The 15,927-nt window shown below is 34.3% G+C and overlaps 1 protein-coding gene across 1 annotated transcript; it reads left to right on the plus strand.

The window, feature by feature from the left end:
* The first annotated feature begins 5,757 nt into the window (after window positions 1-5,757).
* Window positions 5,758-7,246, plus strand: LOC131849041 (tigger transposable element-derived protein 1-like). The gene is made up of 3 exons (XM_059199026.1): window positions 5,758-6,340; window positions 6,487-6,834; window positions 7,125-7,246. The coding sequence occupies exons 1-3, from the start codon at window positions 5,758-5,760 to the stop codon at window positions 7,244-7,246; spliced, it is 1,053 nt and encodes a 350-aa protein (XP_059055009.1).
* Window positions 7,247-15,927: the final 8,681 nt, after the last annotated feature.

Here is a 15,927-nt window from a genome sequence, read left to right on the forward strand (position 1 = left end):
GCAATCTTCTTCAAAAGCGAGCAAAAGCATTCAACAGTATGGTTTATAGATCGGACTCCGATGATGAGGCCGCTCTAATATCATAAAAAGAATCTTCTACTACGTATAACAACGCGGTACTTGAAAGGCAAATGACGATGCTTTGATAGAGAAGGTATTTGCGTCTTAGTTAAAATGTTTAGCTTAAAACAGGAGTATGATATCTGGGATAGTCCTATCGGAAGTAGAAGATGTTGATGAGGTTAAAATTGTGTTTTTTAAGTCAAACGATGATACAGCAACAAAATTTAAATTAGTTGAGTAGTTGAGACTGATATATCTTATGAGCCTTTTGATAATTTAGTTGCTATACTTCTAGAATCTAAAATGGCCTGTAAAGGTAAAAGAATATACTACCAATTTGATACACCTTTAATTATAGCACATTTGAGAAATAAGTAACTTCAATTTTTCAATTACCCTCTCAAGACAATCTCATTTTAATTTTTAGAAAGTTTATTTTAGATCGGTAAATTGCAATCATTTAATTATAACTAATATCGACGTTTATTATTTGTTGTGTAGATCTTAAACTACGTACAATTTCTTTATATTAGACAACATCGGAGTGAGGCCTTAAATTCTACCCAAATCCTCCAAATATCCATACATTAAGACGTAACTATAGCACATTACCATCGACCACAAGTAGAACCCGATCTCTCCGAGAAATGTGTGGCAATAGGGCTTTATTTCAGCAGTATTACCGGACAGAGACGGTAAAGTTAGAGTTGAAAAATGTAATAAAACCGTATTATGTAATTTAAATGAAAATACATAGTTCAATATTTTATATCCTTCGTAATAAACTGATAATAATATAATCTTGTCTTTGTTGCAGGAAAATGATTATTTTGTGCCTGTCAAGAGTACAAATTTATTTGCGCGTTTAAACATTGATACAAATTACTTGAAAACCCGTTTCTACATGGGAAGATATAACCTATTTGCAGGCAAAAAGAAGGGTTCCTTCTTTAAGGACCGTGAATGATACAGCTTAAAAAGCTGTAAAACTTATATGCAAGATTTCCATGGTTTAGTCACTGCAAAGGAAGAACAAAAACAATTTTTGCTGCGCTGTATATAAGAGCATAGAAATCTGTATGCAGACTGTAAAAAAACCCTTAAAAGAAAATATCCTTGATGATTTGTGATGTTCTTTTGATTAATAATACCTATTTTTTTACTTTGATTTTGATTATTATTTTTTAATTTCATTTTATTACACATATACAAGGATAAGCGTTAAAGACAACGATTTTTAAAATCTTCAAGGGTCCTATAGCACAGCTTAATCTTGACACACAAAGAAAAAATTCTCTATTTCATTAAGTTTAGGTAGTTTAAAAAGAATTAAGGTATCCATTTTGAAATCTAAAAGAAAAATATTTTCCCCCGTATAAGGGACACTACTATACAGTCTCCTAAAAGCAGGCACGACATAGATTTTTTTAACACCACGACTCATTCCATAGTGAGCAATATAGGTTCAAGATTTAAATCTTTGAATCAATATTTTAAAAATTTTGTTTTTCCCTACGATGTAAGAAAGTTGAAAAATGTTTCAAAAGAAAAAAATGTCAAGATTTACACACAGTCCTGCGAGTGGGTAAGAACAGCGACTTCCAACCTTACGAATTATACGAAGAATTACAAACAATGGTCCCAAATTTACCAGACTCCTTGAGATATGTGAAACAGTTGCTTCAATACATAACCAAAAATAATTTAAAAGAAAATTTACCCGAATATTTATATTGTCATTCGAATTTTGTAAACGTCTTGGCCCGCCACTGACTTACATTTGAGTTGATGATATTATTGGCTACAGGGCAGGGGAAACGCTGTATGGCGGCTATGTATTTGTTTTTATTACCTCCGTTCAGAAATCACATTTAAATCAAAAAGTATGTTATTTAATTTATAGCACATTTAAAAAAAGAAATTTAACGCGCCAACATTTTGTTCTTACATATTTGTAATGTTGATCAAGATATTATTAGTTTGGATACTAGTCATGCACTGGCGAAGACCATATTAGAAAATCTTAAGTACAAGGCAATATCTCTTTTAAGTATGATGACTAATATAATTCTTGATGTAGACATTAAAGACTAAATTATGAATATAATATATTTCAAACAAATAATTTTTTGTATAAAAGAGGACTCGGGTTATTCATTGCGAAAATAAAAATGATGACACCAATTTTGGAGTCAGAACTAGTCACCAGAATCTCATTATTCTGATCTACATGTCAAGATTAGAAATGTATTTAAAGAACAATTTGGAGTTGAAACACTATTTAGATGTTTGTTAGTCCGCAGTGTGAAGCATCATCAACTACTATGGCTGGCTACATCAGAAATCTTGTGTAATTTTATACAATATTTGTAACTTGCAGAGAGATTCGACATTAGGCTTTATTAGAACCATCAATAAAGCTTTATAAGTGTACGAGGCCATTAAATACTTCTGACATATGATTGAAGCTAGAACATTGGCTATTTACACCGATCATAAGCCGTTGACGATCGATTTTGTATCAAATAAAGAAAAATGTACTAGAAAAAAAAAAATGTAATACTCCAAGGCAATTCCGGTATCTTGATTTTATATAATAATTTACCACAGAATTAGGTACATACATGGACACGAAAATATTGAGTCTGTAATTAGATTCACTATTAGGGTCTTGCAAGATATCAGCAGAAAGATTGAGAACTGCAATACCTTTGAAACCACGGTACTTCTTTACAGCTTATGAAGATGTATACCGATTACTCCAGGTGGTGATTTATTGTGACTTGTCCATGCAAATACTTATATAACTCCACAATTACGGAGACCAGTATTTGACATGATAACCTGGAAGCGCAGCTACCACAGGTACAGCTTGTGGCCACTCACATATTTTCGTGAGTAGTGTATAGGACAAGAGTTACCTCTTTCGTATGATTACAAGTATTGTATCACCATCATCGGGCTACGCAATGCTTGCAATGCCAGAAAAGTAAGATTACCCGTAATATCAAATCTCGTCCTGCCACCTTCCTTATTTCCTCTCGTTTTTCACACATCCATCTCGACCTTATAGGACAACTTAGAGACCATTACCTCTTTCGTATGATTACAAGTATTGTATCACCATCATCGACCGCTTTTGGGCTATCTCTGTCTCTTGATAAAGAGAGTTCTATTTTGAGTACCGGTAATCCAGGACCTGAAATCTTCTATCGGGCGATGACAGAAATATTTGATCTGCCAGAAGCAATTGTTTACACAGCTACAAGAATACAATGGAAATGTAATAAGAGTTATTGAAAAACCTTAACTTCAAATGAATTTAAATTTTTTGGTAGTACAGTACTCAAATGAAGTATTTAGGGGATATTATTCAAAATAGGAAATTCGTGATGCAGCACAATACAGTCCGCTGGACCATTACCAATTTATTCTATAGCAACTATAATTATTATTTTCTTTACTCGTATGGTTCTGTTTTTGAACTGTAGTAATAAAGCATGGAATTCTAATTACAGAGACATTGGTCTAGGATTGTCATTATCGTCATTTAAATGTGTCATCAATTTAGACTTTACCGAATTAAAATTATAATTTTAGGAAAGAAACGTAAGACAAATTAACGTTTTACAGAAATATAATAATTTGAAGATAACTGTTAAGCAAAGTTTCAACTGTAGTCACAAAACGTGGAATTGTACTTACTCTAAAAATTGCGTATTCACTACTAATAAGAGTTATTGATAAACCAAAACTTCAATTTAACTGAATTTAATTTTTTTGGTAGTACAGTACTCAAACGAAGTATTTAGGGGATATTATTCAAAATAGGAAATTCGTGATGCAGCACAATACAAGACCATTACCAATTTAATCTATAATTACTAAATAACTATATGTCATCAAGGACTCCACCCAAAAAATTATTTTTAGGAAAGTTAACGTTTTTTTAATTTCAACTGTAGTCACACAACGTGGAATTCTAATTACTTTAAAAACTGCGTATTCCGTAAAGTAAAATAACCATAACCAAGGAAAAAATGATAAATTGAAGTTAACTTTTAAGTTTCAACTGTAGTCACACAACGTGGAATTCTAATTACTTTAAAAACTGCGTATTCACTACAATAAAATAACCATATCCAGGGAAAAAAATGATGAATTGAAGTTAACTTTTAAGTTTCAACTGTAGTCACACAACGTGGAATTCTAATTACTTTAAAAACTGCGTATTCACTACAATAAAATAACCATATCCAGGGAAAAAAATGATGAATTGAAGTTAACTTTTAAGTTTCAACTGTAGTCACACAACGTGGAATTCTAATTACTTTAAAAACTGCGTATTCACTACAATAAAATAACCATATCCAGGGAAAAAATGATGAATTGAAGTTAACTTTTAAGTTTCAACTGTAGTCACACAACGTGGAATTCTAATTACTTTAAAAACTGCGTATTCACTACAATAAAATAACCATATCCAGGGAAAAAAATGATGAATTGAAGTTAACTTTTAAGTTTCAACTGTAGTCACACAACGTGGAATTCTAATTACTTTAAAAACTGCGTATTCACTACAATAAAATAACCATATCCAGGGAAAAAATGATGAATTAAAGTTTACTTTTAAGTTTCAACTGTAGTCACACAACGTGGAATTCTAATTACTTTAAAAACTGCGTATTCACTACAATAAAATAACCATATCCAGGGAAAAAAATGATGAATTGAAGTTAACTTTTAAGTCTCAACTGTAGTCACACAACGTGGAGTTTTAATTACTTTAAAAACTGCGCATTCACTACAATAAAATAACCATATCCAGGGAAAAAAATGATGAATTGAAGTTAACTTTTAAGTCTCAACTGTAGTCACACAACGTGGAATTCTAATTACTTTAAAAACTGCGTATTCACTACAATAAAATAACCATATCCAGGGAAAAAAATGATGAATTGAAGTTAACTTTTAAGTTTCAACTGTAGTCACACAACGTGGAATTCTAATTACTTTAAAAACTACGTATTCACTACAATAAAATAAAGTATATCCGTAGAAATAATAATAATTTTAAGTTAAATTTTGAGTAAATCCCCAACTGTAGTCACAAAACGTAGAATTCGCTTCCATCGCTATTACCGACCACCGACCTCTGCTCGAGACGATATTTCGAATATTGTTTTTTCTTGTTTCCACCTGCACCAGCAATCCTACAATCAAGTACGGGATGATAGAAGGCTCCCGTACAACTACAGTTAAATAATGTATATCCATGGAAAAAATAATAATATGAAGTTAAATTTTCAATTGTAGTCACAAACCGTAGAATTCTAATTACTTTAAAAACTGCGTACATAAAATCCATATCGAAAAACGTCGTTTCGATTAACTTTTAAGTTTCAAGTTACGTCAAACAATGTTTTGACACTATTCCTCAAGCATACGTCATTTGTTTCGATTTCCGGCATATCGGAGAATTCACTTGTCGCAAGGTCAATGTCCGTGAGGGGCGCGGGCGGGGCGCGGTCCATCGTCTCGTGCGGGGAATACCCCGCAAATGTCGCTGATTTTGTTTAGTACTTTCAGGGACAACGGACAATCAAGACGTAATAAATTAGTTTTTTTGCATCTTTGACTTTTTGTATATGAAGTTTTTGTGTAGTTACATACATATTTAAGTGAATTTTAAAAATGCCACCTAAACAAGACAGTAATAATAAAGTGAAGAAGAGAGTAAGAAAGTCAATTACAATGGAGGTTAAATCTAAGATTTTAAAACTCAAAGATCGCGGTTATTCGACTTCATCTATTGGACGAGAACTTAATTTATCACGCACGACGGTACAAACAATATTGAAAGATAAAGAAAAACTCTTAACAGCTCTTCCTTCCGTCTCTTCAAACAGCACTATTATACGCAAAAGGAATGCTTTAATTTATGAAATGGAAAAACTGTTGTACAATTGGATTCAAGATCAAACTCAGCGACGGGTTCCTCTAAGTTTGGCTATTATACAAAATAAGGCGCTGAGTATCATCAACACACTGCAAAATAAACGTGGCGAGAATAATAGTGACGAAACAAAATGTTTTTCTGCCAGTCGCGGATGGTTCATGCGCTTTAAAACGAGATATTCGTTACATAACATTCGAGTGCAAGGAGAAGCTGCTAGTGCCGATCATGTGGCTGCTCAGAGTTTTCCTGGAATATTAAAGGAAATTATCGAAAGTGGAGACTATTCGCCTAAACAAATTTTTAACGTGGACGAAACTGGTTTGTTTTAAAAAAATGCCCTCTCGTACTTTTATATCACAGGAAGAAAAGTCTATGCTAACTGGATTTAAAGCGGCTAAAGATCGTTTGACGTTGTTATTGGGTTCGAATGTTGAAGGTGATTTTAAATTGAAACCCTTTTTTAGTTTATAGGTCTGAAAATCCTCGAGCTCTCAAAAATTACGTCAAGAGTACTCTTCCAGTTATATGGAAGGCTAATCCAAAGGCATGGGTTACATCTATACTTTTTGAAGAATGGTTTACTAAGCATATAATACATGAAGTGAAACAGTACTGTTCAAACAATAATTTGGCTTATAAAGCTTTACTTATTTTGGACAATGCTAAATTGGCCATCCTGTGCGTATTGCCGATATTGATCCTCAAATCAAAGTCGTGTTCTGCCTCCCAACACCATAAAACAACCGATGGATCAAGGAAAAATGCGTCTTTTAAGGCCTATTATCTCAAGAACTTTTTCACAGGCTGTAAAGGTATTAATGAAAATGATGGAAAAAAATGGAGCTGAGAGATTTTTGGAAAAGTTATAAACTGCAATGCGTAAAAAATATTGCTACTTCATGGGATGAGGTGACAATAACAATTTAAAAGGAAAAAGTGTGGAAAAGTTAATTTTTTTTTGAGTCACATCTGAAAGTTCTACATCTACAGATCAACCAAATGTCGATGAGATCAAAATGACATTGTTCATTTGGCTAACCGTTCACACAACGTGACATTGCAGTTACTAAAATATTGATGATCTGTTAAATCACATTCGCAGGGAAAAAAATGACTGATGAAGATCTTATTGAATTGGAGGCACAAGTACAAAAGGAAGCACTCGAGTCACAAGAAATAGCTTCTTCTATTAGTGAAAAAACTCTGAAAAAGAACTTACACTAAAAAAACTTTCCGTAGCCTTTGCACAATTTGAAGAATGCCATGAAAATTTTTGAAGAAAATGATCCTAATTTTGAAGAAGTTTTAACGTTAATAACAAAATTTGTGCAGCCTATCACTGTTACCAAGATCTGTATGATAGCAAGAAGAAAGAATCCAAAAAAATCTAGAATTGATAGTTTCTTTAAGCCAAAAGTTTAATTTATTATTTATCATTACATATGTATAAGTTTTATAATTATTATTAAAATTAATTCACACACAAATACCAAAAATAAAGCAATTTCATAAATTTTGCATAATATATAATTATTTTAAGAACTTACTTTTAATAATAAAGTACGTCCTTTGTTATAAATGCGAATATTTTTTTTATTATTTCGAGTCCGTGTGGAACCTAACCCTTGAGTTTTACATGTAAACATATGAAAAAATATGTCTCGACTTAAATCGTTTCGATTTACGTCGCGTATTTCGAGAACCTAACATTCGTAATTACGAGGACTGCCTGTATTCTCTAAAGTCAAACAATCATATCCAATGAAAAAAATGATAAATTGAAGTTAACTTTTAAGTTTCGCCAATTACTTTAAAAACTGCGTATTCCCTACAGTCCAATAACTATATCCAAGGAAAAAATAATGATTTGAAGTTAACATCTAAGTTTCAAGTCTAGATGCCGCGAATAGTTGTTATAAGAGACTATCCAGAGTCGCACCACGAATGCAGTAAAAATAGCGAGCTCCGTACTCCAAAAATCGCAAAAATAGGCTATATAAGTCGGATTGCAATGTACGATACGTCAAAAGAAGCGCGCTAAAAAAGATCTAAGTGACAGTGAAAAAATTTTTAAGATCGGATAAACACGCTACACAACCTGAACGGGTCCGTAGAGCTGCGCTCAGTGAAGGTCTTAGGCTTTCTTTAGATGACGAAAATGATGAATCGGATCCAGAACCACATCCAAAAGGTTTCGTTTAGTCAACGAAAGTGAGAATGTCGATTCAGAAACTCAAACTATTTTGGGCATGTTTTGAAGAATCTACGATAGAGCAGTCTACTGAAGAGCAACCCAAGAATGCCACTGCTGAAGAAGTCGCCCACTACATCGCATTAGCTAAGACTAGCAGAAAAATAAACCCATATAAATGGTGGGCTTTGAGTACCAATAAGAATGGATTTCCTATTTTAAGTAAGCTTGCTAAACGATACTTAATCACACCAGCAAGCTCTGTTTATTCAGAAAGACTATTTTCCGAGGCATTTTCCCTAACAGAATAACTAGTTTTTTTGCACCACAATCTGCCGCTGTTGGATTTTAAATATTAATTAAAAAGCCTAACTAATTACATCAACATGGCAAGACTGAGTCTTGGCTAACTATTTATATTAATGATAATAATTGATACTGTTACTGTTTTATTAAGTAAAATAATAAAGTTTGAGTATTTTTAACTTAATAGGCTTTTTTGTTCATTCAAAGTTTATTTTAGACGATTATTCGCCGAATGTCGAATAACACTGGCTATTATTCGGTATTCGACGAATAACAAAAAAAAATGTTGAGTAATGCCGAATAATAGCCAGTATTCGTGGCAACTCTAATTTTAAGTAAATTTTAAACTGTAGTCACAAAACGTGGAATTCTAATTACTTTAAAAACTGCGTATATCCTAAAATAAAATAACCATATCCAAGGAAAAAAATGATAAATTGAAGTTAACTTTTAAGATTCAACTGTAGTCACAAAACGTGGAATTCTAATTACTTTAAAAACTGCGTAGTCCCATATAAGTAAATAACCATATCCAGGGAAAAAAATGATAAATTGAAGTTAACTTTTAGTTTCAACTGTAGTCACAATACGTGAAATTCTAATTACTTCAAAAACTGCGTATTCACTACAATCAAATAAAGTATATCCATTGAATAAATAATAATTTTAAGTAAATTTTGAACTGTAGTCACAAAACGTGGAATTCTAATTACACTAAAAACTGCGTATTCCCTACAATAACTATATCCAGGGAAAAAATAATGATTTGAAGTTAACTTTTAAGTTTCAACTATAGTAACAAGAAATAGAATTCTAATTGTACTCAAGACTGGCAGAACCTATTTTTATTCTCATACAGTACACTACATACAATAAAAACTGATGAACCGAATTTATCGTTGACACAAAAGATAAAGAATAACTGTGCTGTAAGCTCCTCGTCTTCTCCCGCACCTCCAATCAAACATAATACCCCTCGCAATCAGAACAAGCTTATCGAGAAAAAAATCTGCGACGGAGATCTCAAAGGAGCCGCTCGCCTTTTGTTCTCAAACGACGTGCTATCACCAGATACCCCTGACACCCTTGAGGCCCTACGGACAAAACATCCTCCAGCTCCAGTAAATCCATTTTTTGTCGACCCACCAACAGCAGGGCAAATATGCCTTCAAATTCAAAACAAAGATATGACGGATGCCATTTCATCCTTTAAACCAGGTTCGGCTGCAGGTTTGGATGGAATCTCACCCCAACATTTGAAAGCCAACATTTCTCACCCTAACATCGTATTCTGTGGGTGATGCAGGTGAGCAACTTGTAAATTCGATCACTAAATTAATCAATTTTATGTATTCCGGTCTTGTCAATTCAGAAATTGTTCCCATTCTTTTCGGGGCGAACCTCATTGCCCTTACCAAAAAGGACGGAGGGGTGAGACCAATTGCTGTTGGTTCAACACTACGACGTCTGGCTTCCAAAATTGCTGTTCGACATATATTACCAAAATTAAATTCGGAATTCGAACCCCTACAGTTAGGCTTCGGTGTAAAAGGAGGATGTGAGGCAGCCCTCCATGCTCTACGCTCTTTCCTAACTTACGGGCAGCCTGACGTGTTGCTCAAAATTGATGTCAAAAATGCATTCAATTCGGTAAATAGGGATACCCTGTTAACGGAAATAAAACAACACACACCGGAAATATACAATTATCTTCTTCTCAGTTACGCTGACCCAACAAAATTGTTATATCGTTCTAATGAACTGTCCTCGGAAGTAGGTTGTCAACAGGGTGATCCCCTTGGGCCTGCAATTTTTAGTTTGGCTATAAATCCGATAATCAAAAATCTAAATTCTAAATTTAACGTTTGGTATTTGGACGACGGATCTCTGGGCGGTGATGTGGATACTGTGTTTTCGGACCTTTTTTTAATCAAAAATAAATTTGAAGCCATTGGTTTGGAGCTTAATTTTAGCAAATGCGAACTTTTTATAAATAACACTGACTTAAATTTAAACGATGTAAACCAAAAATTCAATACTCTGGCTCTAAATATTAAAATAGTTAACAGTAATTCCCTTTACCTTTTAGGATCTCCCATTTTTGATTAATCTGTTTGTGAATATATTAATAATTCAATTGCTAAATTTCAAAATTCTGCTGACCGTCTACTTGAAATCAGTGCACATTATGCACTTTGTATCTTAAAATTCTGTCTTTTCGTCCCAAAATTTACGTATGTGCTCCGTTGCTGCTCCTTCTGGAAATACCCAGATCTTTTGACACAAGTAAAAAGACGATTTAATAAGCCATCTTGGAAAATTTACCCATCGGTTAAGCCGCAAAACTGTGGTATCTTCTGTCCATAAGAGACGATGGTAAGAGACCGCACTTAACGACTGTCAACGTACCAAGTCTACTTGAGCCGACTGGTATTGCAAGAGACGATGGTAAGAGACCGGACGGTATGAGTTTGATTCCATGGAAGATGGGCCGGGTGCTGGTATGGGATGCAACCTGTGCAGACACGCTAGCCCCATCCCATCTACATGGAACCAACAACAGAGCTGGTGCGGCATGTGAAGCGGCTGAAAAAGCCAAAATATGTAAATACAGGGGTCTAGGTTCCGAATATGAATTTGTCCCATTCGATGTCAAGACCCTTGGTCCATGGGGTCCTAGCGCTATAAGACTTTTCAAAGAAATAACGAAAGGTTAGTCGACATCACAGAAGACCGAAGAGCTGGCAGCTACCTTGGACAAAGAATTAGTCTAGCTATTCAAAGAGGGAACGCTGCCAGTATCTTCGGAACGTTGCCTAAAATTACCTAATATATTATTAAAAGGGGCCCCCCTTTTAATAATATATTTTAGTCATCATAATATATTTTTATTTTAAGCTTTTTAATTTTAGGTTCTTAGTTGTACAACTAGGTTATGTAAATACTAGTAATAAATTATGAATATTTCATTCTAATTACTCTAAAACTATATCCAGGGATAAAAATGATGATTTGAAGTTAACTTTTAAGTAAAGTTTCGCCTGTAGTCACAAAACGTGGAATTCTAATTACTCTAAAAACTGCGTAATCCCTACACTCAAATAACTATATCCAGGGGAAAAATGATAATTTGAATGAACAATTTGTGGAGGATCACTCTGAATCTTTTGCACATCATTAGGTACGTTTGAGACCAGTCCGGGCGACGCAGAAGAACGGCATTGAGAGGAAGGACGTAACAGCCGCCTAGATGCAATCGCATCGCAAGTTCTATGTCGCTTCGTTTCTCATTTTCCACGCGAATATAATTTGATTTTTCATTAGGTACATACACAAATAAACGCTGTTTGACGAGTACTGTTGCTATTGTGGTTAAAACCTATGTTGTTGGTGACCAGTATAAAGCACGAACGGGTGTTAAACCCTAAAAGCTAGCCAAAAATCATTTTACAAATTGTAATAGACTCAATTCAATTTGAAAACATATATTTATTTACAAAATCTAAAGAAGTGACTCGGCTCCACTTGCCGACCTTAGACGCCCTATCTATTTATATTGTTATATTATCTTGTTATTCCATTCTTCAGAAAGCAAATAACGATTGTTAATGCTATTAAAGAACCCTACAAAGTAACAGCAATGCAGAACTTAATTTCAAGACTTACCTACTGAATGCCACTGTTTCAAAATTATTAATGCATTTAAAGCTGTTATATTGTGGTTAATTTCATAAATATTAGTATAGGGTTGGTTCCAATCATTTCATTATATAAATATTATAATATAGAATAGTATTACACTGTGTTAGTTCCATTCAGTTCATAAGTAAATGTTTAAGCAGAAACCGTCTTTTATATAACAAAAGCATGTGATGTCTGCAAACAATGAAGAAGATTGGCAACAGGAGGAATTTATTTGTAAATGGGATTGTGACTACGCAGAAATTGCGATATAAACAAAAGTTTGAAAATGAAAACTCTGATGCCAACAATTTTCAAAACCTTATGATACCAGTATAGTTACTGTATATGTATAAAAATAGAAATGTTTTGTGGCAAAACCCAACACCCTCATCGTCTCGGTACTGTATATTAGATATCGATTTTTACAAGAATCTGCAGACATCACGAAAGAAGAGATTCAGTATATTAATACTAAGATTCATCCTCCATGGAGCCCTCACAGAGACAAGGTGCTAAAATAACTCACACTATGCTTTTCACCTTAGTTGTCAGCAAGGTAGCAACGCAGCAATACATACATCAACCTTGAAGTGAAACACATGTGGTGCCACGTCTAAAAATTTTAACAATTTGTCTAAAAGGGAAGTAAGATTCTACTCTTACTTCTTTACAATTTGGCCCCTCAATATTGCACGTTCGAATAAGGTTTACAAAAAATTGCATTTGACGTACAAATTACCACTCAAGAAGTGGCAATTAAGAAACCAAGGTGATAAAGATATTGGCAAACAAAGGATAAAAGAAATACAGGACAAATTCAGAAATGAGATGAGACTCATTGTTATTGTACATAAAGCAAATTTTGGCAATTACAATGAAGGGAATACCAGCAGAAAATTTTATGCTGATCATAAAGTCTGCTTCAATAACTGGCATAGATATAAATCTTGTTTAGTATTAAAACTATTTTAGAAGCTTTGTCGAATGGACAAGAATTAATGTTAAAGCATTTGAATAATATGCTAGAGGGACAGAAGAACTATATGTTCAGTTGTAATGGTATCTAATGTCGTGAACCATCCTCAAAATATTGCGATATGGAGCACAAACAATTTCGTCATTTTTAGTCTCAATCGGTCAACTGTCAGAAGAAACCGCAGAAGATCGCAACAAACATTTCAGAGATGACAGGCTAAATTATTCAAACCTATTTTCTCGAGAGGCTTGTAATCTTGACGTTATAAACACAGTACTAACATCGGATCCTGTTGTATGTCTGCCTTAAGAAAATATTCAAAAAGGAAATTGAAACCATTCCATAAACAAACTTTAAATTTATTAATCGCTGCTAAACTGGCAAGAAGTTGCACTGATTCAGATAGCGATTAAGATATGTCTAATTTCCTATTTTTGTACAAAATATATTAGGGGAGCACGGGGCTGAAAGTAACCGGGGTAAGTTGTTCCGATGCGAATAGACGCGAGAGCAAAAGAGATAGTAATACGCGTGAAGTTCATTACGAAAGGCCACGTTGTTGCGCCGCTTATTAGCTTATTTTCGTGTTTGTACTTTTTGGTCTATTTTTGTCAAATATTGTAGCTATTCATACATTTATTGTATTGGCTGTGGTAAATATGGTCAGGAATCGCATGGTTGTGCTATTTTTTTTATTTTGTTTTAATATTTTTGTTCAATGATGTATCCATGTGGCAAAAGGGAATAAGGGGTTGGTTGAGACCGTTGCGGGATAGCTGGATATATGTCATATGATATTGTTTCGTTTGGTTAAAAAATTGAAAGCCAATGAGACGCCTTCGGCTTTGGCTATAAACCCAGATTGGTATTCAAAATTCCAGATGAAAATGAATTAGTCAAATACATCCTAAAATGTTTATCTATTTATTTTGACCTCTTGTCGGAAGACGTTAAAAAGTTAGCATACGAATGTGCAGTCAAGATTAATTTGGAAAATATTCCAGTTTCATGGCACAAGCATCAACAAGCTGGAGCCGACTGGTTTACAGGATTCTCAGGATTATCTTCCCTATCAATAAGAACTCCAAAAGCGACTAGTGCTACCGACACAATGTGAATGAGTTTTTCAAGAAATTTGATGTTTTAACTAAATATAATTTTCCACCATCCAGAGTCTGGAACCTAGATGAGACAGGCGTAACTACTGTCTTATAATCAAAGAAAATAGTTGCTAAAAAGGGGATAAAACAAGTTGACGCTACAGTTTCTGCGGAGCGCGGTATTCTGGTGACTATTGAACTGGGCCACCGCAGCCGGAAACAATACCACCGATGTTTGTATTTCCACGTTTGAAATATACAGATTTATTGCTACGTGGATGGTCGCCCTGAGTCAATCGGAGCAGGAAATAATGAGAATCAGGATGGATGACTTCCGTCGAGTTCATGGTTTATATCATCATTTTATTAGATTCACTAAACTTACCCCAGAGGAACCAGTGCTGCTATTGTTAGATAACCACACATCGCATTAATGTGGTTGAAAAAGCAAAGGCCAATTCAATTATTATGTCATCATTTCCGCCTCACTGTACACATCGCTTGCAACCGCCAGATGTCGGTATAAACGGACCATTCAAATCATACTGTGCAAAAGCCCAAGATTATTGGCTTCGAAACAATCCCGGCAAAACCATGTCCATATATGAAATACCAGGAATCGTAAAAATAGCGTGGCCTCAGGCAGCAACTCCTACGAATATCCTATTAATATTTCTAGAAAAAAGATTATTGTACTTAGGCACAAAAACTGAATACATTCTGATACGCCGATAAACATTCTATCGATATGTTAATAAGCTATCTAACAAGTCCTATTTTTCATGAAGATATTAGGAGAATTAAAAAAATGGGAACTTCCAACCCCGCTCTCCACTATAACTAATTAAATTTGTTGTTATTAATACCTGTAGAACCTCACTTGAGACCAAAAATAATTTTGGCCTGGGAACAAATACGTGTATGTGCGACGTTAAAACACGCGGATAAGGATGTCGTTACCGAAAAATAAATAAGACAACGCCACCTACACCCAAGATGATGCGGAGTTCCAAGATTGTACAATGTCGGTGGATCATGGGACGACATTCGCGCTCTGGGTGGAGTAACCGGAATAAAAGCAAGTGGAGACGCACTTCGAACTACGAAAAATAAGAACAGAGCGCACAAAATTCTTCTACATAGTTACGAAATTGGACCACAGGTATACTGAAGAAGTGAAAGATATTATTGAAAACCATAGCTGGGCTATAACTCGTTAACCGTTAATTAACGAAGTTAACATTTTGATTAACTTTTAAGTTAACTTTTAAAAAAGTAAACGGACACGTTAACTTCAGTTAATAATGCAGAAGTCCGTTAATCGTTAAAAAAGTGCATGGAAAAAAGGTGGAAGATGCTTTACGACAAGAAGCAGTGGAAATTCGAAGGACAGAGATAGTTTAAGTGGCGGAGGGAGCAATGCGAGTAACAACGATGATGACGAGGAAGACTTTTTCAATTCTGTCACTCAGTCTATAGAAAAACCAAAAAAGAAGAAAAAAGCTCCAACTCTTTAAAGAGCAAAGCGAAAAGACTCGTTCAACGATGCTGCATTCCTCGGGGAACAGATAATCATAAATCTATTCATCAAATATAATACTGCTATACCCTCAAGCGCTGCAGTTGAACGTCTGTTTTCTATGGGTAA

The sequence above is a fragment of the Achroia grisella genome, unplaced genomic scaffold, assembly GCF_030625045.1.
Source record: "Achroia grisella isolate CSIRO2021 unplaced genomic scaffold, CSIRO_AGI_Agris_v1 utg628, whole genome shotgun sequence".
NCBI lineage: Eukaryota > Metazoa > Arthropoda > Insecta > Lepidoptera > Pyralidae > Achroia > Achroia grisella.

Bases quoted from the DNA above. Each gene is read 5' to 3' on its own strand.
- LOC131849041 (XM_059199026.1), top strand. From the start codon at position 5,758: ATGCCACCTAAACAAGACAGTAATAATAAAGTGAAGAAGAGAGTAAGA. The intron at 6,341-6,486 runs GTTTGTTTTAAA...ACCCTTTTTTAG, and splicing joins TTTTAACGTGGACGAAACTG to TTTATAGGTCTGAAAATCCT. The intron at 6,835-7,124 runs GTATTAATGAAA...TCACATTCGCAG, and splicing joins CTTTTTCACAGGCTGTAAAG to GGAAAAAAATGACTGATGAA.